Source organism: Tympanuchus pallidicinctus, unplaced genomic scaffold (genome assembly GCF_026119805.1).
Source record: "Tympanuchus pallidicinctus isolate F22 unplaced genomic scaffold, pur_lepc_1.0 scaffold15, whole genome shotgun sequence".
Taxonomy (NCBI): domain Eukaryota; kingdom Metazoa; phylum Chordata; class Aves; order Galliformes; family Phasianidae; genus Tympanuchus; species Tympanuchus pallidicinctus.
Genome location: NW_026294669.1, coordinates 15,137,189 through 15,161,972, shown reverse-complemented (window position 1 = coordinate 15,161,972; position 24,784 = coordinate 15,137,189). Strand labels below are relative to the sequence as shown.

Genomic DNA, 24,784 nt, shown 5'->3' with positions numbered 1-24,784 from the left:
GTGATTAAGTGCTCCTCTGCCAAATAGATGGTGTGCTGCCCTTGCTGCTGCCTCCAGAAACAGGGTGTCTCCTTGATGAAATAGCCACAAATGAGAGGAAGGATAGAAAAGCAAGCCTTTTTTCCATGCCTCTGTACACAGAGATTCTCTGTTTCCTTCTGGCTGCCCACCCATTCCACATTATGTTTTCAGGGCTACAAACTCAGAGGAAGCCACCACCCATCCCAGACCACCACATACAGAAGGGAAAGGCAAAGCTTTGGTGGCCACAGATCTCCAAGCCTTTTGGTCTGCCCAATCTCCTCAACCTCACGACACTGTTTTGAGCTAGACTTAAGGACAGCTGTCTGCTTACGGCTTTGAGCTCCCTGTCGTGGAAGAAGCGGGGCAGCACAAAGCGTCGCAATGGCACTGTCATGATCAGGACAAAGGGAAAGGCTAGAGATGCCACCGTAGACTTCACCACCCAGAGCAGCACAATGCAGGCCAGTTGAATGCAGGTGAAGAGATTCATCCTCCACGTCTTTACCTAGGGAAGTAAATCCAGTCTAAGGACACATCCTCCCTCCTGGATCACCAAGAAGTCATCAAAGCTAACATCACCAAGAAGGCACCATCCTCCCTTGCCTGCCTCTTCCTCCTCCACTCTCCTGCAGCTTGCCTTCACTCACCTTAACAACATAGATGTGGTCGGGGTGGTGCTTGGCTGGCATGAAAATCAGGAGCAGTCGTTCGTAGAGCTGGATGCCCGTGAGAGATGTAACCCCCATGTAGAGGAAGATGCCAAAGAGCACAGCCAGCGGGATCTGCCGTAGCATGTTCCCCATCACAATAGACAGGCCTGCAGAGACAGAGCTCAGAGCACAGCTCATCCCATGCCAGCCACTCTGCCCCCAGCTCCCCAAGAGTTCAAGAGGGGTCTGGCTGGAGAAAAACCAATTTTGGGGGAGCTGCTGTGAGGGTAGGTGGGGGCAGTCCCTGCAAGTAGGGTAGGGTCACAGGCATGATGAGATCTGAGTGGGCAGCCCTGACCCTCCCACTTCACCCAAACAAAGGCTCACCGACAAGGGCAGCAATAAGCACTCCTGTCACACGCTGCTCCTTCACCTCCTCGATCTTGGGCTTCTCTCCTGGTGCGATGGCCTTGCTCATGACCGTCAGGGCATTGACATGGGTGACAGAGCGCACTGTTGCTGCGGTCAGCCAGGGCAGTCCAAAGAGTGCACAGAGCCCCCCCATAGTGCCAATGAGCAGCAGGTCCAGGTGGAAGCCAGAGCCTTTCAACAGCTTCCTCTCCTTCTTGCTCACAATCAGCCTGAGGAAAAAGAGCCTGTGTCAGTCAGGCACAACTGCATCACAGGAAGCATCAGTGCCCAGGGACAGCAGTGCAGTTGGGGACAACGTTCACTCCCTGAATAGGGCATACATGGGGACAAGGAGACGGACAGGCACAGGAAGGGCAGAAGCCAACCTTAAATTAGAGGTTTCCTTCTTGATCTGCTTGAAGCAGATCACCATCACATCGTATCTGTATGGGAACTACTGAGTCACGGCCTGAACCTCTGATTGATCAGAGGTGAGCCATGAGTCAGCCAGAGGAACACAGGTGAAGGCAATTCACCTGTGCTGCTGGAAGGGGTGGAGCCTGGCTCCACCTCTCCTAGACCTATTTAAGAGCTGGCTACCAGTGGGAAAGGATCTCTTCTGGATATCACCTCTACTGGTGTTTTTGTGGGTGAGCCCAGCCTAAGGTAAGCCTTCCATTTACTCTCTTTTGTTATCATAATCTACTTTGCCTAACTTTCTTGTTTATTTTGTGATTATAATATCTTAATATCCATTGATTATACAGTATCCTAGGGGGAGCTGAGAGATTATGGGAGAACCCAAGAAGTTACAGCCTAAAACAGGCAGGACCCTGCCCTGGTTATCCCACTGGGATGCTGGGTATGTTTCCATGCCAGTGGCACCAGTGACCATCCCAGCCTTGCCTGCCCGAAGGTTAGTGACAGTGGGTATTAGCAGGGGAAGTACTCACGTAGTGATCTGTGTCTCCATGAAGATAAGAATGAAGACCAGGAGAGCAGGGATGGCAGAGGCAAACATCATCCACAATGGAAAGGTCCCATTGCTGCCCATGGGGTGAATGAACCAGCCACGCTTGTGAGGTGATGTGACCGACAAGCCAGATGGGACATTCAGCTTCTGATGGTGTAGCCACAAAACCGAACAGTTATTCATCAATGCATACATGCCCACTAGCCTTGATCCTCCCAGCCACCCTGGTCTGAACACCTCTAGTGATGGGACACCACGCTGATTTGAGTTTTCTCATGGGTTATCCACTTCAGTGTAAAAAAAAAATAAATAAAATAAAAAAAAAAAAATCCCATGTCCCCCATTTCTAACAATGGCCTGTCTCATTTCCTCTTTTAGCTCGTGGAATTCACTTGGGTTTTGTCCAAGAGACCAGTTATCTATCTTCTCTCAGGAACTTCACCCACATGTCAGGGCTTGCAGATCATGTTTAAAATGCTCCTTGACCTCTGCTTGGATAAACCAAGCATCTTGGACTGGAAACTTTTCTCTGAGGTGGTTTTCCAAACACTAAGCCTTTTCTGAGACATTTTTCAGTATTAATTTTGCAGTGTGGGCCCTGGAACTGGCCACATTCTCTGGAAATGACCTCACTCTCAGCATGTTCAGAGGGCATATCAAGTTTGCACTCCCATCAGAGACCACACAGAGTCCCTTCTCTCCATGGGCCCAACCATGCATTCACCAGCACAGAAACTCTTGGCTCTGCAGTGCTCTACAGCAGCTCTTGCTATCTGTCTGCACGAACATTGCAGTGAGAGTTTATGATTTGCATTTATGTTAATCAGCATAAGTATGAATAATATTTCTGGAATGCTTGTACTTGAGCTAAGCTGTGTAACTAAGTACTGTTTTCTCAGGAAGCTTTGTACATATGCTGAGTTAATACTGAAGTGATAATGCTTTTGATATTAACTGTAGTAGAATAGAGGGGTATGAAAAGGATGTAACAAAGCATATGATTTTACTATTGTCTGATAAAGCCAGATTTTACATTGAGATTTAAATTACTAAGAATACACTTGGAATCCATTAAGCCTTGGATTGCCTTTATAAAAAGCTTGCATGCCAAACAGGAACTGCCTTTCACCCTCTCCCTGATGTTAGTTGAAATAAATACCAAAACAAAAAGATTTAACAGTGCATCTATTAAAAAAAGAGCGGGGGGGGGGGGTTAAGGAAATCTGTGAGGTGGCTATGTTTCATAGCATTTATGTTTGTGCATAAGCTGGGAAGGAGATCATTGTGTTTGAGATGAAATGACGAAAATATTTAGTAGCCTACAGACAAGGAGAGCATACACATGTAAGTACTAAAAATATGACTGAATACACCACTGAAACTATTCTATGGCATCCTTTTCAGTGTGAATAAACTGGTTACGTCTTGTTAATCAAATACGAGGTTTTAGAGTTACTAAGAGGGAATTAACTGTGCTGGTTCTCTCTAGTTCTCAAAAACCTCCTCTACTAACAGCAGGAACATCAGAGGGGTTCTGGAGCACTCCAGCCCTTACAGCTCTGGTTTCCATCTCAGATAGACCCTCAGAGCCTCTTTTCAGTGTGGGAGTAAGGTTGAGGGAAGCATTTCTGTTTGCTTTGCACTGTTATGACTAACAAGGCAGGAAATGTAAATCCCCAGTTGCACAAGAGCAGGCCATGGCATGGCATGGATCACTGCCTGTGCTGGAGGAGGGGCTCCGAGGCAGCGCCGGCACATACCTGCGTGTATGTGTCTGTGATGGTGTAATCCACCAGCACCATGACTAAGATGGAGATGGGGATCCCGAAGTCTCCAATGATCCGCCGAGCCTGTGGAACAAACACCCTTGCTGGCAAAGAGCACATGCTGGCTCCTCGCACCCACCATGCCAAGGGCCAGATGGGGTAAGTGCTGCTGTGAGCCTGAGCACTGTCATTGAGCAGGACAAGAAGAGCAGTGCTGGCCCATGGGGCTGAGCATCCCACTGCCCCATAAGGCACGGTCCTCCAGCCACTCCTGCGTGATCAGCCAGTTGCTCCAATTGGCCTACTTTGTTGGTGCTCCAGGTATGACACAGATGCCTTGCATGTATAGAAATGTCAAAAGGGAACAAGCTGTAAGCTCATCCTCTTTTATTCTAGTTCAACAGACGTGTATCCAACCAAAGGAGTTTTCCCAAGGCCCAAAGGAGTTTTCAGAAAGGCTCATTGGAGTAGGACAGGGAAGATACTATGATTAACAGCCAGCTCTCACCCACAGCCTACAGCCAAGTTACCATCCTATCTGCATGGCATTTAAGCAATTGTTTATGTTTCTTTGGGTGATGGTACCAGCATCACACAGAGCAAAGCAGCACTTCAAGGTGCAGTTATGATCACATAGGGCTGGATAAGACACAAAGGGGACACAGTGCTCTAGTCAAGTTCATTCAAACTTTCAACAAGGAACAAAGGGCTGCAGCAAGAAGCTTTATTTGTCTGGCGCATCTCTCAAACCCCATCATCTGGCCCCACAAACTTCTCACCTTTCCTCCTAAGAAGCGGCTGTTCTTGAACTTGCGCATAAAGAAGGCAATGAAGAAGGTGCCTAGCATGAGGATGAGGGAGAGGAGAGCAGTGTTGGGCTGCATCCTGATTCCCAGTGACATGGCATCTGCAGAGAGCATGCTGGCGTTCAGGCCGCTTTGCACATTTGGTGGGTAAAACTTCAGCAGAGGATGTTCTGCAAACACCTGGGCAGGTGAGAGAAGCAGCAGGCACAGTCATTGTAGTGAGGGACAGAGGATATTGTCACTACTGGGGATGAGGGGATGTGAAAGGCATCTGCTCTGCAGAAAGGCAGGAGGGAGAATAGTTAGATGGTGGACGCAGACAGTCTCAGCATCTGTCACCTCGCCTCACAACCTATCCAGCTGGAGAGGGCTGAGGAGAGAGAAGTGGCCTCTCTTTAATGCCTCCTGCAGGAAGAGAGTGGAAGGCAGATGTTAGGGATCACCCTGCCAGCCTCTGGTGGCACAGGAGTCGGTTGTGCTGGGCTGTAGGAGGCCAGCAGAGAGCTGCTCTGCACAACTCCTAGGGAAGATATGGCTGTGATGCCCCTGTTCTGCTGCTTCTCATATGCTGAAGGGGCAGGTTCCTGGGGGCCCTAAGAGACGTGCCAACCCATCTCCCAGGGGAAGGTTCACCTTGTACAGTTTGTAGAACGTCTCATAGATGAAGATGAGGGAGATAAGGAAAGCAAAGATCTCCTGGGTGAAGGGCGAGATGTAGCGCACCAAGAAGCTTCCTTCGGCTGCCACAATAATGAAGATGAAAACGATGAGCCACAAACCAATCCACACTCTGCCTGTCAGGTACTCAATGCCTTGTGTCTGGCAGAACTGAAATGACAAGGGTAATAAATTACTCATGCCTCCTCAGGCTTTCTCCCTCCTCTTTTCCCCATCAAGACCATAGACTCCCCTGGTAAAAGGCATTTTCCTCTCCACAGGCATCCAGCACAGAACAGCAATTTCAAGGCTGGAGTCATAGGTAAAATATTCTGGAGCAGTATTTTAGGATGCTGCTACGTGTGTTCATTACGTCAGGAAGAATGACATGCAGGGCTGGGGGAGAAAGCTTCAACTGCACTCAGCAGATAAAGAGTGCTGCTACCACTGTCACATTTCAACAGGGACAGCCCATGGGAAATAGCAACGGGAGACAGAAGTCCCAGTAGTTTGACGTGCAGCAGGTCAGCATAAACAGAACCAGCACTGGCTGAGCTAGGAACAGCCTGGCAGAATCCACAGCATCCAGATAACACAGCCCCTGTGGAGACCTGGGAAATGCTGGCTGCCCTCTCCAGTGCATCAGCAAAGTGAGTGGGTGCCAAGAATGAATGCTGCCTCACAAGTACCTTGTAAAAAGCTTCTTCAAACACCAGCAGAGGCCCTGAGAAGCCAATGACCAGGAGCGGCTGGGCTCCAAGCAGGGAGAAGAGGATCCCTAAAACCGAGGTGGAGATTATCAGCTCGGAGACCCCCATGAGACCCTCAGTTTTCTCTCCTGGGAAAGAGAACAACATGTGAGTGTTACAGCCCAGACACACTATCACTGCAGTCTCTAGACACAGCTCCACATAGAGGCAGGTCTATCCCACCAGTCAGACATCCCCTGCACTGGGCACGGAGTGCAGATGGAGTCCAGGAAGCACTGGGGAGATGGCTCCCAGTGGCCGTCCCCAGCCCTGGGCTCTGCCTGGAAAGAAGCAGTGGGCTGAGGCTGGAGAGGCCAAGCAGCAGGGAGAGGACAAGGCAGTGACCATGGTGCAGCACGTCCATTCTCCCTAAGTAAGCGACACCAAAGCCCACCCCTGCACAGCATCCCACAGACACAGCCAGTGTTCCAGCGTGCAAAGAGCAGACCAGAAAGCAGGCCCATTACCTAGGAGTCCCCCGAAGGTGATGGCAGGAGAGAGAGCAGCAAAGTAGATGAAGAGAACGGCTGCGAGACACTGGCTGTGCAAGGCGTCTCTGATGTCACTGAGGTATTTGGGGTACCTGCGCTTTATGTCCCGAACCAGACCTCCAAAAAATATTCCAGTCCGCTTCAAAGGGTCATCCTCAGCTTCCTCCTCCTCTTCCTCAGCTTTCACTTCACACAGCTCTGGAGGTGCATGGAGGGCAGCGCTTGAGCAAGGGAATTCAGGGCCCCCCTTGGGCTGCCCTTCTGCATACCCCATGGAGATCTTCCTCTTGCCATGCTAATCTGGCCTCCCATAACCGCACATCCCACAGCCTCTGGGTGTCCCCAGCTGCTTACAGCCTCTGTCCTGCCTCCATTATACCCCTGCCTTCTGCCCCCCACCACGACTGCCTACTGCTGGAGCCAGGCCCTGCTCACCCCTCTGCCAGGCTCTGTGAGGGGAAGGCCCACCGGGGCACGCAGGGCACTAGGCACAAACTCTTTTGCCCAAATGTGAGTGGAGAGACCTTTCGCTTCCTGGACATCTCCTTCCTTCATGGATTTCTGCTCCCTCTCCTTCCTCTTCCTCAGCAGCAGCTTCTGGAAGGTGGCAATGGATTTAAGCAAGTCTTTCCCCTCCACCTCAGATGGAGGAATGACAATGCTGCAGTCCAAGAACTCATTGATTGCATTGAGGAGATCTTGACGGTCATCAGCCATGTACGCAGCCTCATGGAAATGCTGGGAGGAGCAAAGAAAAAGGAGGAGAAGGTTCAGACCAAGCCTGTGCTCAGTCATCTATAGCCTAGAATCATCACTTCCTGTGACCCTTCAGTAACAGCCCACTCCCTCCACTCGCTCTTTGTATCACTATTGCCACTCCAGGACCCACCTTTCTGAACCTTCCCTCCCTGTTCTTCTACCCAATATCTCACTTAATACCTTAATAACACCTCTCCTCCCTTCCTGCGCTATCCTTCCCAGTGACCTCCTTGCTTTTCTCCCTCAGCCCTACAGCTCTAGCCCAAAACTGTGCTTCTGCAGCATCTCTGCTAGCTACGCATTTAACCAGAGCACACAACTCCCCTGGTGGAACCTCTCCTACAAACAAATTTAGCCCTGTGCTTCTTAGCTATCCTGGTGCCTATACAGAAAATATGGTTGTATGAGAACTGCCAAATCACAACCTGAACCACCAACTGAGCACCTGGAGAAAAGCCCTGGAAGTACAGGTGAACATAATTCACCTGACTGGAAGGGGTGGAACCTGGCTTAGACCTCATTTAAGGGCTGACAGCTACCAAGGAAGGATCTCTTGCTGGAGATCCCTTTCTGCAAGCCTAGATCTTCAGAGACAAGTGAGTATCCTCCTTTTTGTAACATCTTATCATTGTGTTGATTCTGCTACTATTACAATGGTAGAGGAAGAGAAAACAGGTATCTACAATAGAAGAGAAGCTGCACAGGTGAAACCAGGCAGAAAGATTTGGAGATGCTCCTGCCAACAAGGACAAGATGACAAAGAAGGGCTCCATAGAGATCATGAGGGGACAGCACTACTACAAATAGTAGGGAGGTGGCTGGTGAACAGGTGGAAGTGTTGCATTACTTACTGAAAGGGCTATAAGATGATGAACAAGTGAACAGCCTGTGAAGCAGGTAGGGATAGCTAAAGTCTCTGCAGTACACAGACTCCCTGGAGCCACAACTTCAAGCTGTAAATGATACCGTCCTCTCTTCCCGGCGCCAGTCACCATGTAACCTTGCAATATACAGTCTCAGCTGCTGCTGCTGACTCCCCTGATCCAGCAAGAGTAGCAGAGGCTCAGATGAGCAGAATCAGTCCACAAATGCAGCACTGAAGCTAGAATATGGCAGCTCATCTCTTCTAACTCAGAACAGCCTCAGCTGAGCTCCATGCAACTCCTGGGAAGGGACTGTTCAGCTCTTGTTGCCTACAGCCCACCTGCTCTGAGTGGACTTTCTACCGGTCCTAGAGAGCTAGGCTTGTTACTCAGTTAATAGTTTGAAGGCACTAGCAAGGAAGACACCGTGAACTTTTATTCTCCTGTCTTGGATATATTCAACAGATGTTCAGATTATCTCTTCTTTGCCTTTAATTCCTTACCAAAATAATGAATTTCACTTTCCTGCCATCTAGCCAGATGGGGAACTTCTAGCATTACATACGCCTGGAAGAAAACCTGTTCTATTCCACATCTCTCCTCCTGCACTGATGTGCTTCTACAAGAATGTTGCAGCCATAGGGCTTAGCTAGAAGGCAAAACTCTTGATGAACAGTACCAGGCATTGCGAGGTAGTGTAGTCAGTGTGTCCTGAGCCAGGCATCATGGTCACAGGCATCGCTTGGCCTCCTCACCTCTGTTTGTGAAATATGAACTGAATACAACTCTTCTAATCTTGGGTGGTACTTTACTCCTGCTTTTATGTACAAACCTGTCCCCTTACCTCCAGCTCCGTCTCAGACAAATGTCTATCCTGATCTTCCCTCTGCAACAGAGCACCCTACCTTGGTCTAGCTAAGCTGCTTTTAAAAATTCTAGCTGCCTGGGCTTGTCTTTCTCACCTGGACTTTTCCACAGCATTGCCTCAGAACTCTTATCCAAGGACTGATTTCTAAGAAACTATCCCACATTACTGCTAGTCAGCTCCTCACCTTGTCAGACATGAGAGTGGAGATTGATCGACCAATTTCATGATAGTCCATGTTGGCCTGGCTTGGTCCCAGCAGCACGAAGATGAATCTGACAGGAATAGGGACCTCCAAGACAGATTCCAGGAAGACGGCCTCATTTAGTCGGACAAAGGCCATAGTTGGCTGCTCCAGGAACTGCACACAGCCTACCAGGAGGCAACGTTTTGAGCAGTTAATCATTGAGGTGAGCTGTACTGGGCTGCCTTAGTGGAAGTGGCAATTCAGCTTCTCTTCGCCCTCCACTCCCAATAGACTATTGACAAAGAGGACTGTTCAAAGTCTCCCTGGTCACTGATCGTTCCCTAGCTTGCTTTCTCAATCTCCTACACATGAGCTTTACTTATGTTATAAGGAGCTGATTTTAAAGCAGAAGGTTGTTTACTACTAAGCCAGTGCCTTATGGAAGGAAGTCTCCTACATGTTGGCATTTACTTTTATCAAAGAAACTCCTCTTTAAAAAAAAAAAAAAAAAAGAAATCAGGTTTACTGAACGTGACCTATTTCCCACAAACCTCACTGCTTAGCAATAATTACATTCTTACTCATTAGCTCTTTATTAATTGAACGCCATATTAGCTCTGCCATAATTCTGACTGGAAAGAATGTCAGGTTAAACAACCTATAGGTGCTGGATTGCTGTATGTTTGTTCTTGAGCACTGACACTATTAGCTTTCTTCCGGTTTTCTTGTATGTTCCCTGCATTCTTAGACCTTTTTCGGATGAAAATAAGCCAGTTCTCTAAAGACTCATAGGTACAAATTACACGGTTTGTTTTATGATGTCCATATCTCATGAGTGTTTGGCAGCCTTCACAGCTCTTAACAGATTGGGAAACAATCCCGCATCCTCCAGCATACCAGCTGCTTCCTTCCCATGCTGAACACAAATGTTTGAGTACTTCTATTTCTCTAACATTATTACTGAACTTTCTGCCATCTGTGTCCAGCAATGAGCTATAGTCTGTATTAGACTGGCAAATCTGTGTGATCTGAATGGCCATGAGGATCCCAAGCTACAGAAATGGTCAGTGTTTAGTCATCTGAATACCCAAATTGCATTTATGAAACTAATCTGGCTTCATCACCGTTAAGCTTGGCTGAGCTGCCAAGACTCTTTGCCCAAGTTTTCTATATGCTAGACAGGCAGTGACATTTACTTTGCTTACAGCACAGTTGTTTGCTCAGAACTCAATGCCAGCAAAGCACTGAAGAAGACTGTTCTTGTGGTGGTCAGAAGGTACTAAACCCACTGATGCTCAGTCTGCCTGCCGATGGCTCTCATTTGTAAAGAGAAATACATCCTGGTAACGATATACTGATCCCAGAGGCTTTGCCAGTTGCTGGGTTCTAATTACCAAAACTTGAAGCTCTTTGACACATGCAACCAACAACCAAAACCAGCCCAGTTGTGGCAAGGTGTGCTCCCAGGTTGGGAAGAAGGCAACACAAGGCCTTACAGCAGTGCTGGTAATGAATGCCTTGGGCATTTAACTACTTCTGAACCTCAAAATGGGATATTTTGGTGACTGGTTAAACTTTCACCTCTAAGCTAGGCACCAGTTCCCAGCCATTACCCACATTTAGTACTTCTAACTGTCAAAAAAAAAAATTAAAAAAAAAAAATCAATCCACCAATTCTATCCAGTCACACTTCATATTCGTTACAGACAAACAAGATGTGTGTTGCCATCACAAGAGAATGTGTACAAAGCTCCTTCTCAACTTAAACTTTGGAAATGCACACTAGATGTCCAAATATCTCTTAGGAGAGAGAACACCCAAGCTGGGCTCAGATCTAAACTGGTCTTTTTGGTGTTGGGGTTTGCAGCCTCTTACCCACAAGGACTACAGTGGCCTCTGCATCTTCAGGAATCTTCTCCATCAACTTCAGGTATTTACGGTGCCCCTCAGAGTTATGGACATGCACATTTTTCTGCCAAGGAAGAATAAAAATGAGTAAGAAGCATGTCCTTGTGCCTTGGTTTCCATACACAGCCTTGCTCTCCATTGCACATTGGCACCTGGGCTTGTCTTGGACCACACCAGATGCCTGGCTCCCTGCTTAACTAGTGAGGCAGCCTTACATTAAAAGGTCATCCTGCAAATGCCAGGGCCAGCTGAGCCATCACACACTCCAGCACTCACATAAAGCATGAGGCTAAAATTAGGTCCCAAAACCGTAATACAGTAACCTGATTTCTAGTGCTCCAGGTGATTCAGGCAAGCACAGCCTTTGTGAGGACGAGCCCTCCTAGATGCCTGGGTGTGGGCATCAAGCATTGCTGTGCGCTGTCCCAGGCCAAAGGGTGGTCCTAGGGAGTGAAAAAATGAGAGGTAACCCCCCCACGTAATCCTCACCTCTTTGCATTCAGTCTCATGGGCCTTGGTGTCAGCCATCTCAATTCGCTCCTCTCCCATGAGGGGCACGCAGGTGTCTGTGGTGTGGTTGTGGTGGTGGTTCCCCACAATAGAGTTCATGCTGGAGCTGGAGTGATTCCTTGGAAAGAAGCCCTCCTTCTCATCATTTGGGTGGCTAGGGGAGGGAGAAGTAGCCTCATTATACTGCTCTAGACAGTCTCCTTGCCCTCTTCCACCATCAGAGACCTTTGCCCCACCAGGTAGTGATCTGGTCACCTGAGGTATAGCCAAGTCCTTGCCAGTCTCCCTTGTTGCCTGGGGCTTGCAGAGAAGTTCTGATCTTCCCGCAGGTCTCAGCTGTGTCCTACTCACCTGTGCTTCAGCAGCAGGGCACGCATAACATTGGCTCGGTCCTCTGCCCTGATCTGGTCAGAGATTATCATGGTCTCCACCATGAGGTGAGCAATGCCAGGCAGCGTGGTCTGCTCCAGGTCAAGAAGAACAGCACCTGCCAGGAGGAGAGGTGCCCTGTAACAGCCCCACAAGCACCAGGCCCTCCTCCCACTGGAGGCAATCTCGGGCCTTCTTATTTTAAATACTCTCAGCTGAGAAATGCCACAAGTCCAGGTATCCCTGTCCTCTACGTAAACCTTTGTCCCAGAGAAACCATAAGATGCTGTGTAGGCAGTCTGAGAGCTGAAGAAACACTTGGTATCCCATCATCTGTGGGATGTGAGCACTCCAGGCTCTCACCCTGAGGGGGTCCAGTGAGAAGCATCTCTCTTCAGTGAGAAGACACTGAAAACACCCAATTCCAGATGCACTAGTACCTCTAGTACCTTCCCCTCATGGGTCCAAAACCTTCTGGTACAGCCGGGTGTGGCAGTGCCATGTGCCTGAGGACAGCAAAGCAGAGCAAGGAGTCACCTCAGACATCCTTGGGCTGTTGCAATATCCTGGAAAACAGACTGTAGGATGGTCCGTCTCCCACATCCAACAAGGAGCCTGAACAGACACTGTTGGCATGTCTTCAGCGAGCAGCCAAACAGCAATAGGAGCTGTCCAGCAAAACTTGTGCCAGGGCAACAGACAAGTCCTGTGCCTGCAGCACAAAGCAATTTCTGACTCACCGTGGGCAATTGTCTTCCTGAGCTCCAGCAGACTGCGGAAGGACAGTGAAGCCACGTGAGGTTTCCCCCACCTGGCTGTGTCCTCCTCCACATCCTCCTCAAACTTGATCCAGCGGGCTGTTTCCCTCCAATGCATCTCCTGGTTCTTATCCACCACCAGTTCGTTCAGCTCCACAAACACCTGTATGAACAGCAGTGGGGATGTGAGAATCCCCCTGATGGGTATGGTTCTATAAGCAATATGTGGAAAGCCTTAGGTTTGTTCTCATTGTGATGCTTGTTCTAAAGCAATGCTCAGGCAAACTTGCCTTAGCTAACAGAGTTTCGGTGAACAGAAACAGCTAGGTCTGGCAGTATGGCAGGAGCCTTTACCAGAGCATAGAGCAGCAGAAAGCTACAAGTGAGACAGTGCAGGCAGAGGAAACAGAGTGAATCAAACCTGTACACTTCTCTGCCAAACTAACAACTTTGTCCTCTGCCTGCTTCTCAGCTAGAGTAAGAAGTTTCCCCCCAAATTTCCTACGCTAACATTTTGTCATGGTTTGGCCTTCACACCTTCTTACCAGAAGATGGTGATATTACTGTATTACTGTATGGGAACTGCTGAAACACTGCTGAACCTCTGACTGATCACCTGAGGCGAACAATAGTCAGTCCTGAGAGCACAGGTGAAGGCAATTCACCTGTGCTGCTGGAAGAGGAGGAGCCTGGCTCCACCTCTCCTAGACCCATTTAAGAGCTGGCTACCGGGGGGAAGGATCTCTTTCTGGAGATCCCTCCTTTGGGGTTTCACAGTGAGCCCAGGACAAGGGTAAGCACTCCATCTATTCTCTTTTTGGTATAATAACCTGCTTAGCCAAAACTCTCTCGTTTATTTCATAATTATAACATCTGTATATTCATTGATTATACAGTTGCCAATTTCCCATACAGCACTACAATTTCTGTAACTTTTTATGTCTTTCCTAAAATTGAAACACCGTGATTTCAGAGAAACCTCAGCTTTTATTAGAAAAGCGTGTTTTCAGCTTTTGTTGACAATGGATAAGAGATTGAAATGTCCTTACCAAGGCCATGTAAAGTATTAATAATATTGAAACTACTTTGATTACTTTATAAATGTCTGTTTCTCAATCTGATTTATCCCTTCTGAACAAGTCCACACATAGATACCTCGTGGGGTTTTCTGTCCAACTTCTTCTTCTTCTTTTTTTTTTTAACTGATGGGGTTGATGTTAATTTTTTGCTTGTCCTGGTGATCTGGCTTCTAGATGGTTTCTTCATCAGATGCCTCCTCACACCAGGGTTGTCTTCAAAGCGGTGGCCTGAACACATGGGAAGGGAGAAAAGACCACCAGGGTGTCTAGGGGAAATACACTGTCTGGTATGAGAACACATCCAAACCCACCTTTTTCTCTAGATTATACTGGCAAAGCTCTGGCAGTAGGAGAACTCACCACCGGCCTCTGGAGATCCTTCCTGCCTCACCTGTCTACTTTCAACTGTTCCTGATATCTGAGAGTTAATTCCTTTAGAGATCAAGATTTCCTCCTGGGCTGTGCATAAGCTGGAGCATCACTGCAAAAGCTTTTAGATTTTATTTGCTGTACCTGAGTAAGTGGTGCACAAACCCTCTCTGTACTGCCACAACAAAAAAGCAACCTGAAGCCCTATTGGTACGGCACAGAAATGCATCTTCCTCAGACCATGGGGACAGGGAAAATTTCAGAGCCCTGCTCCAGAATGAGTGGGCTGTCCCAGGTAGATCACAGAGTCAGTGATCTTACTCAGCTTTGGTCTGTGCAGGCTCGCTGACCTCCTTGCAAGGCAAAGCCAAAGTCTTCTGGGGTGAAACTCAAGACTCCATGTATCTTTCTGCAGTTGGCTTCAAGACTTGCAGCTTTCTCTGGGCATGAAAGATAGTGAAAAGCATTGGGCTTGAAGGCCTTGTGCTGTCCTCGATGCTCACTGCAGGAAAATATCTGTGCATCTCTGGTAAGGAAAGTAACAGCCCAACATCAGGCCAGGCCTTGCTTCTTGGAAATCTGGGTTGTTGAATTAAATATAACACGAATCAATACTGAGCCTCAGGGGATTTTCACCCACTGGCTGCCATGCTGATGCAAGTCCTGCTGTCAGCTGGACTCCTCCCTGCTCTACTTACTGTGCTGTAGTGTCAATAGGAGCCAATAACTGCCCATTGATACGTATGTTTCCAGCTTCCTCAGACTTTTGCATGGATTTCTCATTTCTTGCATGCCCCATAGCTGCTTCCCGCAAATGAACATCAAGCTCAAGCAAGCACCTGAAGCCTTGTGTCCTTACTCAGCAGAGGATCTCAGACCAAGATCCAAGGGTAATGTGCCCAGAGAGCAGATCTTCCCTCCTTGCCTGAAGCCAAGCTCCCCAGCACAGTACGAGGCGGTGACAGCATCTAAGGATTCAGCATGATTCCTATGGTGGCTCCAAGACAACAAATCGGTACGTTACTCTCCTACAGAGCACCTCCTACAGTCTTTTCCAAAAGATATTCTTGCCACTGTTGGCTTCCACAACTCATTTTTCCTTCACCTTAAGTCTGAAGATGACAAATGTTACTTTGCATTGATTAAGGTCTTTCTCCAGAGTACCTGTCCTAGTCAGTCCAACTTAGCAGGAAAATGACTTCAATTCATGCATTAGCTCCTGCTTTCCTTCATTTATTACCCTTTATCCTCAAGCAGAAAGTTCAGATAGAGGCATCAGAATAGTTGCATTGGTACTAGAAAGCCATTTCTTAGCCCAGCATCACAGGAATGGTGCACTCTTCCTATTTGCCCCAATGTAAAGCTATAGCACTAGCTCTAGGAAGAAGACTGAAACCCCATCTCTTGGAATACTTAAAGTTAGACTAAACAAAATGCTAGGCAGCATATTAAAAAGTCAGGGCCCTATGCTGGCTTCTGGGAAAAGGTATTGCCCAGCAATTGCTTTCCCAACTCTACTTGGAATGGGACAGTATGTGTGTGAGTAAATATGAGTGCATATATAAGCATGCATTTGGGATAATGTACTATAACTATGCACCTAAGTATATGCAGATGCAGCAGAGCATGTGTAATTGGGAAGGTGAAGACAAAGGGCTATACCCATGCAAACGCACAGGTAAGAATTTGAGGGTGAGATTGGGTCATGCCTGTAGTTTCTACAGTACATCTGTGAAGAGGAGGGAAGATATGAGAGGAGCTGAAGAAATGCAAGCTCTTTACATTTCTTATCCCTGCTAACACCCAGCTGTCCCTGCACAGTGTTCCCTATACTCCAGTCATTAAAAGGAATGCAAAGAGACGCACTCAGGCCCACCAAGGACTCTGCTCTGCAGAAAAGCTATTACGTTCCTCCTGGATCTGAGTTGATCCCAAAAGAGGAACATGCAGCAAGTAGCTGAGTAAGTGGCCCTGGCTGGACATGAGCTGGCTCTGCACAGACCTGATGCTGTTGTCTCTGCCATCTGTCTGCTGCATCTCTGCAGGATTAATCCACAGTGTGGATTTATTGTGCAGAAATAATTAAGCGTTGACTGTACAGTACATCCTATTTCAAGCACCTGCAGTATTAGCTGTAGCGATCAATGAATCAGTTAACTGCTAGCGCCAAACGTCCCCACTGCATAAGTGATGCATATCACACTTTTAAGACACTACCTTCCGCCTTCCCAAGAGCAGCCATCCTTCCCTAGGTGAACCTGCAGCTATTGCTCTCAAAGCACAAGTTGTTCAGCCTGGGACAGCTGACGGGGCCAATTAGCTCCAGGCTTATGGTTTAAACTTGGCACCTATTAAGTTGTCTAAGAATTTACAGTAACAAGTATCAGAATCAGCCAGAAGCAAATCCTCACTTGCTGGTCCCCATACAAGCACATAGGCAGACATTCTTTCCCCAGGGGCTGCAAGGCTTACGAAGATGGACTAGTTGAGACAGAAATAATGATGCTGGGACTGAGAGGAATCCGCATTTAAATGTTTTACCTTTTATCGTACCAAAAGGCTGTGGTAGAGCCAGAAACTGCACCAAGCCTCTTGAGCCCATGTTGCACTCTTGCCTCCCCACACCTGCTTACAAAGCCTGGGATAGCTCTGGGGCCATGCCACCTGCCTTTGTGCACTTGTACGATGCCTTGAAACATGCAGAATATGATGCAGATGAGGATATTTGGGCAGCTGCCATGGAGCAATGACTATGAGCAGCGTCCCTCCCAAGGTGACACACACAGCTCACTTCAGCTGCTGAGAAGAGGCTGCCTATATGAGGTGGCAATGAGGTGCTGCTTTCTGTGCAGCCTCTGGGATGGCTCAGAGAGCCACTTCTCCACAAGGGCTGCACGGGTAAGGAAACCTGCAGAGAACAGAAAGATGCTCTTTCCTCTTGGGATTCCTACTTTCTCCTTCCCTGCGATTCCCACTCTTCCTGCCTTTTCCCCTTTCCAAGCCTTCTGGTCAGCTTGCTGTCAGCTACTTTCACAAATAACACTTAAGCCTGCAGACACAGGGACTAGTTTATTTTCTTCTCTGGGCATTAGTCTACAGCGCAGAGCTGAGAACCTGATATCCAGCACTGCTGTCAGATCTGCAGCCCTGCTCAGATTCCAGCAAACAGAGAGCAACAGCACACTGTCACCTTGTGCCACAGATGGAAGGAGACATGGCTCTATTCTTAAATGTGACTGGGAGCAGAGGCTTTTCCTCTGGGTGGGTTACATCCCGATAGGCACAAACAGCAAGGGGCAGCTGCCTCCAGGGCTGCTCGAGAAAGAAGCACGCAGGGAAGCACCTCAATGCTACAAAATGGATCTGTACAAAGACCTCGTACTAACACACAGACACCAGACAGCTCCTCCAACACCCCCAGCCACCGAGTTGCATGCAATGGGGCAGACAGTGCCTTCTCTAAACCAGACCAACCTGACACAGGGAGAGCAGCAGACAACAAACAGAGAGTCAGGGCTAAGCACTGCAGCTGGGGGCTCTGCTCTACAGCTGCACCCAGGGGTCACTGCTGTGGTACTTACAGGTGGGCTCCCCACCTGGGTAACCCAGGTGGTTTCTGATGGCCTCCCACAAATCATAGTCTTCAAAATTGAAGGCAAATTCATCAAAGTCTTCATAGCCGAGCGAGTTGCGAACGCGGGCACTTACTGCTGCTTCAGGGCTGCCGCCCTCTTTCAATTCCCTTGCCGCCTCCTCGCCCTCCCGCAGGGTGCTCATGTTGTCCTTGCGAAGGTCAGGGGTCAGGTGCCATGAGCCACTCACCTTCCCAGGAGGGGCTGGGGCTGCCAGGCTGAAGTGCAGAAAGCGAGCTGCCCTGGAGGGGCTTCAGCGCAGCCCTGGAGTTGGCCCCAGTGCCTCTCTCTCCTGGGCACAGGGCATGGAGCTGCTGGGGCCTGGTGAAGTCCTAGAAAGGATAGCTGCACCCGAGAATGTTCCTGGGGAAAAATATTCCTCTGGCTCCTCGGAGCAGGATCCTCACTGTGCCGCGAGCTCTTTGCTGGATGCCCAGGGACAGGCAGGCTCCGCGTGCAGCACCGCTTCCCTCCCTCACTCCCCTCTGGTGTCTCCCTCCCTCTCCAGCATGCAAAGCAACCTATTGAATTCTCCATGTCCTCAGGCCCGGAGCGTGCATTTCCATGACGTCTCTCCTGTCTGCCCTCACGGCGCACACAGGGGCAGTCCCCTCAGATGTGTTTTGGAAGGGGCAGCTGCCTCTCTATGAGCAGCATGCAGGAGGGGGAAGGCTTCTCACATCAGGTGGCTGCGATCCCAGAGCTGGTGTGTCACACAGAGCGCTGCTAACTGGGAAAGTGTGTCAGGAAAGGAGAGAGCTGGGTCTCAGGGAAAGGCAAGGAGCCCTGAAATGGAGAGGGCAGAGGGATGGGTGGAGGAGGTCTGGCACCTGCGGGGTGGGTGGGAGGAGAGGTAGTTGGGCTCATGTGGAGATGTGGAACCAGAGCTCTGGATACAAACAAGCTGACAGAGAGGAGTCAAAGCTAGAAAAGCAGGGACTGAGGGACAGGGAGATGGGGACCAGATCTGTTGGGGGAGGCTGAAGACTGTGTGTGGAGCTGTCAGGAATGAGAGCTAAGCAGGTAGATGCAAAGGACACACGTGCTATAGTGTGGTAAAATCTCACTTTTCATGCCATCCAAATCAGCAGATGCCAGCATCTGGGCCTCAGCCTCATCCGTGGGGACACGCTGATATGCTGCACTCTCCAGCGTGGTCATACTGCCGATGCACATCCTCTCCTTTAAATCATAGGTAACTCGTTGTCCACTTGCCACCTGGCCCCAGGGCTTGCGCTTCTCCCAGCCCTGAGAAACACGTTCCCGAGGTCCAGGGAGGCTGCAGGGATCAAAGAGACTGATGGTAGAAAATGAGATAAGTGGGGGCAGACACTGGTTCTTCTCAGGGGATGAGATTACTTCACCCAGACCAGAAAAACAATTCCCTGAGAAGGAGCAGAGTCAGAAGTCACCTGTCCCAATGCCTAGAGGTTGTCCTACCAACCCTTCTGCTCCTCCTTGCCCCACAGTGCAGAGCAGGATCAGCCTGAGGCATGTGTTAGGGACACATCTCTAAGATGAGAACCTCATGTCCTTCAACTGTGCTTCCCAGCCTTTTGGTCAGCACCACAACACAAGCTAACTGAGAGAGAAAAAACTACCGCACATGTGCACCCAGTGCCCCCAAAACCACATCCTGAGGAACCCACAAACACAAAGAGGTCCCAGGAGTCCCAGAACGTGACCATCCTGCTGGAGAGCAGCAGTGTTGCTGCAGTTGCTGGGCTCCACAGTCTCTCTGCTTCAGCAGGAGAGTTGAGACTGGGCAGAGCCACACACCTCCCTGTGCCACCCCAAGTGCAGCAACCCAAGCCAGGGAGAGTGGCAGTAGCTCAGCACCTGCCCTCCTACCTGCGGATGGAGGCAGGGCCCTTGTCCGGCAGCAGGTCAGTGAGGCATGGTGTGGAGGACACCTCCTCTTCCACATGGAACTGCGCTGGGGCCAGAGTACTGCCAGACTCATCCTCATCACTGCCAATGGTGAACTGCAGAGACAACAGCCTTGAAAGCAAGAGCCAGGTCAGGCACGTGTCCCCTCCCATCATCCCCACAGCCTAGAAAGGGCTATACAAACTTCTCCCCCTCATATCTGATATCTTCTAAGAATGGTCACATTGATCTTCCCTCATGTCTTACACCCCAAACATGGTCATGCATACGCTTTCCTCAGCATCCATTCAAGACAATGACTTCTCTGTTACTGTCCCATCAACCTTCCCCCCTGCCCCAGCTTCCAAGACTCGCTCGGGCAGCTCAGGATGCCCCAGCCTTGCCTTTGGTTTGCTTGGGGGCTCCAGCTTAGGGGATGTGTCCTTCCCACGAGCTTCGCCCTCAGACTCTGCAAAGATCTCCTTCTCCTGGGCTTCCTCTGCCTCAGACTCTCCTTCTTCCTCCTCCTCCTCTTCTTCCTCTTCTTCCTCCTCTTCTCCTCCTTCCTCGTCCACTTCTTGGATGGTAGGGGTGACCTCTGAGGGGGGTACTGAGGTTTTCTTCTTTTTCCTTCTTCTTTTTTTCTTCCTGCTGGCACGGGGGGGCCTCTTTTGGAACTTGAGGGCAGAAGGGAGGTGAGTGGAAAGGGGATGATGGATGTGGTGCGAGGTTTGGCGGTGGACTGAGAGAGAAAAAGAGAGTCAGAGGGGCAGGAAGAGGCTGGGAGGAACCTGCCAGGCGCCCCTCCAGGAAACAGCATGGTCTGGAGATCAAGGGCCAGGAAGGGCAAGGAGAGCCACCAGCCCACAGGGACACAGCAAAGCTCTTCCAATGATGTGGCAGGCTGTGGTCAGCCTGAAGTAGCTGAGGAGGCAGCCCTCGTGCAGTGCCAAACCACCCCAACATTGTTTTGCCACCCTGGGCAAGACAGGGCTCTCCTGAGGCTGCTGAAAGCCATTCACACAGCTGTGCAGAGCTGCAGGAATCTGCCAGAGACAACACCCCCTTCCTAAACACAGGGAAATACTTCTCACATTCTCAAACAAGCAGAGTTTGGGTCATTTACAAACATTTCTTTCCTGCATAGTGTTCTTTAGTTGCACTTAAATAGACGTGCCTTATTTCACTCACGGGTTTGGACAGGAATCACAGACTGAGACTTCTAGTGCAGATGCAACATAAATTCACATCTCAGGTTCTGTGAGGTACCAGCCTCTGAAATGCAGGCTCAGTTAGGAGGTTCTCTTTAAAAACCAGGGTAAAAAGCAGGGCAGAAGGACTTTTCTTCAAACTAATCCACAAAGAGAAATTCATATGGAGTTGACCTGGGTGTCGTGGGAATTACACAACAAGATGAAATTAATGAATTAATTTCTGAGCCATCACTCAAAACCAACGTCAGTGCACCATGCAGGGAGGAGGGTAATCTCAGCATCTCCCAGCAAGAGATGGGAAAGCCACTTCTGCCTGGTCTATCTGCAGGCACAAAGCCTCCCAGATGCAGCCTGCAGGATGCATGGCCCCTGGGGCTGCACCCGGAGCAGCTGAAATGCCGGGGGCACCAGCGGCTTTGCAGGGCGGCTTTGCTCAGCAGCTCTTCCTGAGGAATTGTTTCCAGCCTGTTTTGATTTGGTTCCTTCCCAGCTTTCCTGTGACATGGCAGCAAAATCTGTTTATAGTGAAAACTACCTTCAAAGGACATTTTCAATGGAAGCTGTAACCTTCTCCATGGGAGAGCCAGGCAGGTTCATTGTTCTGGTGTCATGTTTCCTTTCCTTTGGTTTCTCAAGTCTTTTCTCCCTTGTTTCCCCCCTTGGGAACAGCAGGAATATTTCACACAGCCCTTGGTTCAGCCTCGTGGCAAGAATTAGAAGAGGTTGTGAATGGTCAGACATACGCAAAATGGGAAGATGAGGTTCTTAATGAACACTTTTTCATCCAAAGGGCTATTTGGTTCTTTCCTTTGATTAGATAGATGTGGACAGAAATGCACTCCTGTTCTGCATCCCCCAACCTCCTGCCATGGATAGGTCAGGCATCAATGCCTCATGCAACGAAAAGCAAGTAAGGCCCCAAGAATGCACAAAGCTGGTGCTGAAGTCACAGCCCAGCTCTCACTTCTGGGCTGTTTGCATCAGGCCAAGACAGAAATGTCTGCATTTTGGACCAGCAGAGAGCCCAAGCCTCAGGCTGCAGGGAAGTGTAGTGATGGCAAGTGGCTGGTCTGGCACAGAACAGAGCAGCACCATCCTTTACCTCAGCATTTCTGCCAGCTAATCACTTCTCCCACAAAGGAAGGCTGGAGGAGGGAAAAAATACACCTTTTCCAAGCACAGAATGTACTGTTCTTCCCTCTTCTTTCTCCCCATCCTTCAGCAGCTTTTGTGCACCCAGCCTCTACTCTCCTTCCCCATGCTCTTCCTCACATTGCCTGTCTGAATGGAAAGCTAGGCCAAACCAGTGTCCGATTACACTTTCCAGTGAATAAAAGAAAGAACCCAAAAAAAGAAAGTTCCTGGTTGTGAATGGGGCAGGAAACCTTTTTCAATTCCATAGAGCATTCACCTCCATAAGCCTATGGAATATCTTTCAAAGTCTAATAACCTACCAGATCTTTCAGCTTCAGAAATATGTGCTGTATAAAATTTCTGAGAGCCACAGTTTGACACATTCCTAGCCCTAGATATCAGGGTTACATCAGGAACTCAAAAGAAAACAAGCCAGATTCTAAGAAAGAGAGAAAAACTCTTCTATTTAATAAAAAAAAAAAAAAAGGAAAACACCCAAAACTAACAAAACAGCACAAATCTCTAGGCAAATTTTCCAAGAAGCTTCTGCCATGCATGCTGAAGCAGATCATCTGCATGCTCTGCACCAACTCACACACCTGCACACACACAGAGCTCTGAGCAGGTAAGTACTGCCAGCACAGTACAGGTATCCAACCTGCAGCAAAGCAGTGAGTACCCTGCAGCCACAAGTGTGAGTGGGTGCTCAGGTGGAAAGTGCTGTTTGAATGTAACCTCTGTAGAGAGATGGCACAAGCAGAAAGTAGCAGCTGGAGTGCATTATAGTAATTGAATGTTGCTAGCAAACTTTTGCAACACCAATTGGAAATGAGTGGCCAAGCAGAAAACAGCCTGGTGATGTACTTAGAACAAAATGTTCCTAAGGTTGTATCCTACCAAAGCTAACCTGCGAAATAAGCAGTATCTGATTGCAGAGAGCCGGAGACTGGGAAACTCACTCAACCATTGCTACTTGTCTGCCACACGCTGGCCTGCTGGCTGGGGGGCTCTTCCTGCCCGTTACTGCCACTATTACAACCTACTGTGACCATCTAAAGAAAGCAATAACCTATGACTGCTCTTGTGGGCACACTCCTATTCTACAGCCAAAGTGACTCTGACTGTTGCCTTCTTCATGGAAGGGCAATTAGAGGAATGAGCATGCTGATCAGAGGATTCCAGGTGAAATAGCTGCAGCATTTTAAACTCATGTTCCATTTCTAATTTTCAATCCTTTTTTGAGCAGATAAGATGGTTTCATGGTTGCTATTTAGAAATACATGGGCATGTCTGACTGGAACCATCTGCTTTCAGACTGGGGAGGACAGCCTGGCTTCTAGCCATATTCGGATGTTTCTTTGCAGCCATATGGAAGAAAAATAATTTCAGAGTGGAAACTTTAGCTTGTAGAGGTGGCTGCAGAGGTCCCTGACACCAACTGAGGAGGTGACCTGAACTACGTGTCACCTGGGCTGAGCAGGAGCTACACCTCCAGGAAATTGGGACACTGATGCAGACTGACAGAAGGCAGCGAGTACTGGGTATAAGCAGCAATTTGGGAACACTTTAAAGGGAGGAAAGGTTTGTGGGTCCCTGGCAACAGGCTGCAGAATACATGGGGCTGAGCGAGGGTTAGGAATGGATGTGGGTACAATGGTTCAAACCTACATACATTCAAAATCTCTCTCACTGTAGCTGCGTTTCTGCTTCTCCAGATCGCTTGATGCTGACTTGCTTATCAGGTCCCCAAATCTCTCGATTGATAAAGTCTTATCCAAGTCCTCATCGTCCTCGGCACCAGGAGAGGCTTTTTCTGCACGATCTCTGCCCTGCACAGAAATCGCCAGATAACAGTCAAACACTGCAGACTCCTACCATGCTCCAGGTTCTCGTGTCCTGCAGATGGAGCTGGGTTTCTGAGGAGCAGCAGGCAGCATCCCACGGGGCAGAGGAACAGTTACTCATTTCTGGGCGCAGCTCCTCTGCAATCCTAGGGCTCCCGTTTCCCTTGGCATGCCTTCCTCAGGCCTTTCTGCCCAGTTTCCTCGCATTTCAGGCTACGGGTGCTCCTCTGCCTTTTGCTGCTGGGTAATCACCAGGTGACACCTGCCCTTTCTGTCTCCTGAGCAGCTGCAGCAGATACAATTGTCTGTCAACACAGCCAAAATGCCAGTGCTGAGCTGTTGTGGACTCCTGAGTTTCCATGGAAACAGAAGGAGGCCCAACTGTGACAAATCTGTCTGTGCTGGGCACAAAGAGGAAGCAAAGTGGCTTTAGCCAAGCTGTGCATCCCCACAACATCCCCAGCTGCCCCCTGTCACCATAAAGCTCCTACAGCTCCCATCCCACCAGGACTACGGACACTGTGTGCACTCAGAGGCTCCTGCTGTTTGCCAACACTACTTGATGGCACACAGAAGCAGCCTTCAGCCTTCTCTGGACCTCAGCTTGCTGTGTGCACGGGGAGTGCATCTGGGCTTGAGGGCAGTTCCTGGGACAGACAAGGCACTGCTGCTTCCAGATTTCCACCTCACCTGCTGCAGGTCGATGAAGGCATCTCTTACGGGAGGGGACTCGCCAGCTGCCATTTTGGTTCAGGACCTAAGGGCCTGGGCAAAATATCAACCCTTCTCTTTCACCGGCAGGCACCCAGCAAACCTGGAGAGTGGCATAACCTGTGGAGAGAGGGCAGGACAAGGGAATGTCGTGGGACACTGCCACCCACTGCCCTCAGTCCCTGT

At 49.2% G+C, this 24,784-nt stretch overlaps 1 protein-coding gene across 4 annotated transcripts in view; it reads right to left on the bottom strand.

Annotated features, from left to right (window-relative positions):
• Window positions 1-24,784, bottom strand: part of SLC4A3 (solute carrier family 4 member 3) — a 30,623-nt gene that overhangs the window by 2,054 nt on the left and 3,785 nt on the right. Inside the window, exons 2-22 of one of the 4 annotated variants that reach the window (XM_052675463.1) lie at window positions 24,578-24,718; window positions 23,716-23,872; window positions 20,100-20,437; window positions 19,678-19,811; window positions 18,894-19,105; window positions 13,902-14,053; window positions 12,729-12,909; window positions 11,971-12,106; window positions 11,599-11,773; window positions 11,077-11,173; window positions 9,202-9,386; window positions 7,052-7,265; window positions 6,504-6,725; window positions 5,977-6,125; window positions 5,264-5,458; window positions 4,604-4,810; window positions 3,819-3,908; window positions 2,039-2,205; window positions 1,062-1,315; window positions 672-841; window positions 356-529 (exon numbers count right to left, since the gene is read on the bottom strand). In XM_052675463.1, coding sequence (XP_052531423.1) covers window positions 356-529; window positions 672-841; window positions 1,062-1,315; window positions 2,039-2,205; window positions 3,819-3,908; window positions 4,604-4,810; window positions 5,264-5,458; window positions 5,977-6,125; window positions 6,504-6,725; window positions 7,052-7,265; window positions 9,202-9,386; window positions 11,077-11,173; window positions 11,599-11,773; window positions 11,971-12,106; window positions 12,729-12,909; window positions 13,902-14,053; window positions 18,894-19,105; window positions 19,678-19,811; window positions 20,100-20,437; window positions 23,716-23,872; window positions 24,578-24,631 — 3,663 coding nt within the window. In that variant the 5' untranslated portion in view covers window positions 24,632-24,718. Of the gene's footprint in view, window positions 1-355; window positions 530-671; window positions 842-1,061; window positions 1,316-2,038; window positions 2,206-3,818; window positions 3,909-4,603; window positions 4,811-5,263; window positions 5,459-5,976; window positions 6,126-6,503; window positions 6,726-7,051; window positions 7,266-9,201; window positions 9,387-11,076; window positions 11,174-11,598; window positions 11,774-11,970; window positions 12,107-12,728; window positions 12,910-13,901; window positions 14,054-17,775; window positions 18,075-18,893; window positions 19,106-19,677; window positions 19,812-20,099; window positions 20,438-23,715; window positions 23,873-24,577; window positions 24,719-24,784 lie in introns of those variants that run through there. The other 3 variants (XM_052675464.1, XM_052675466.1, XM_052675465.1) reach the window with 3 other exon arrangements.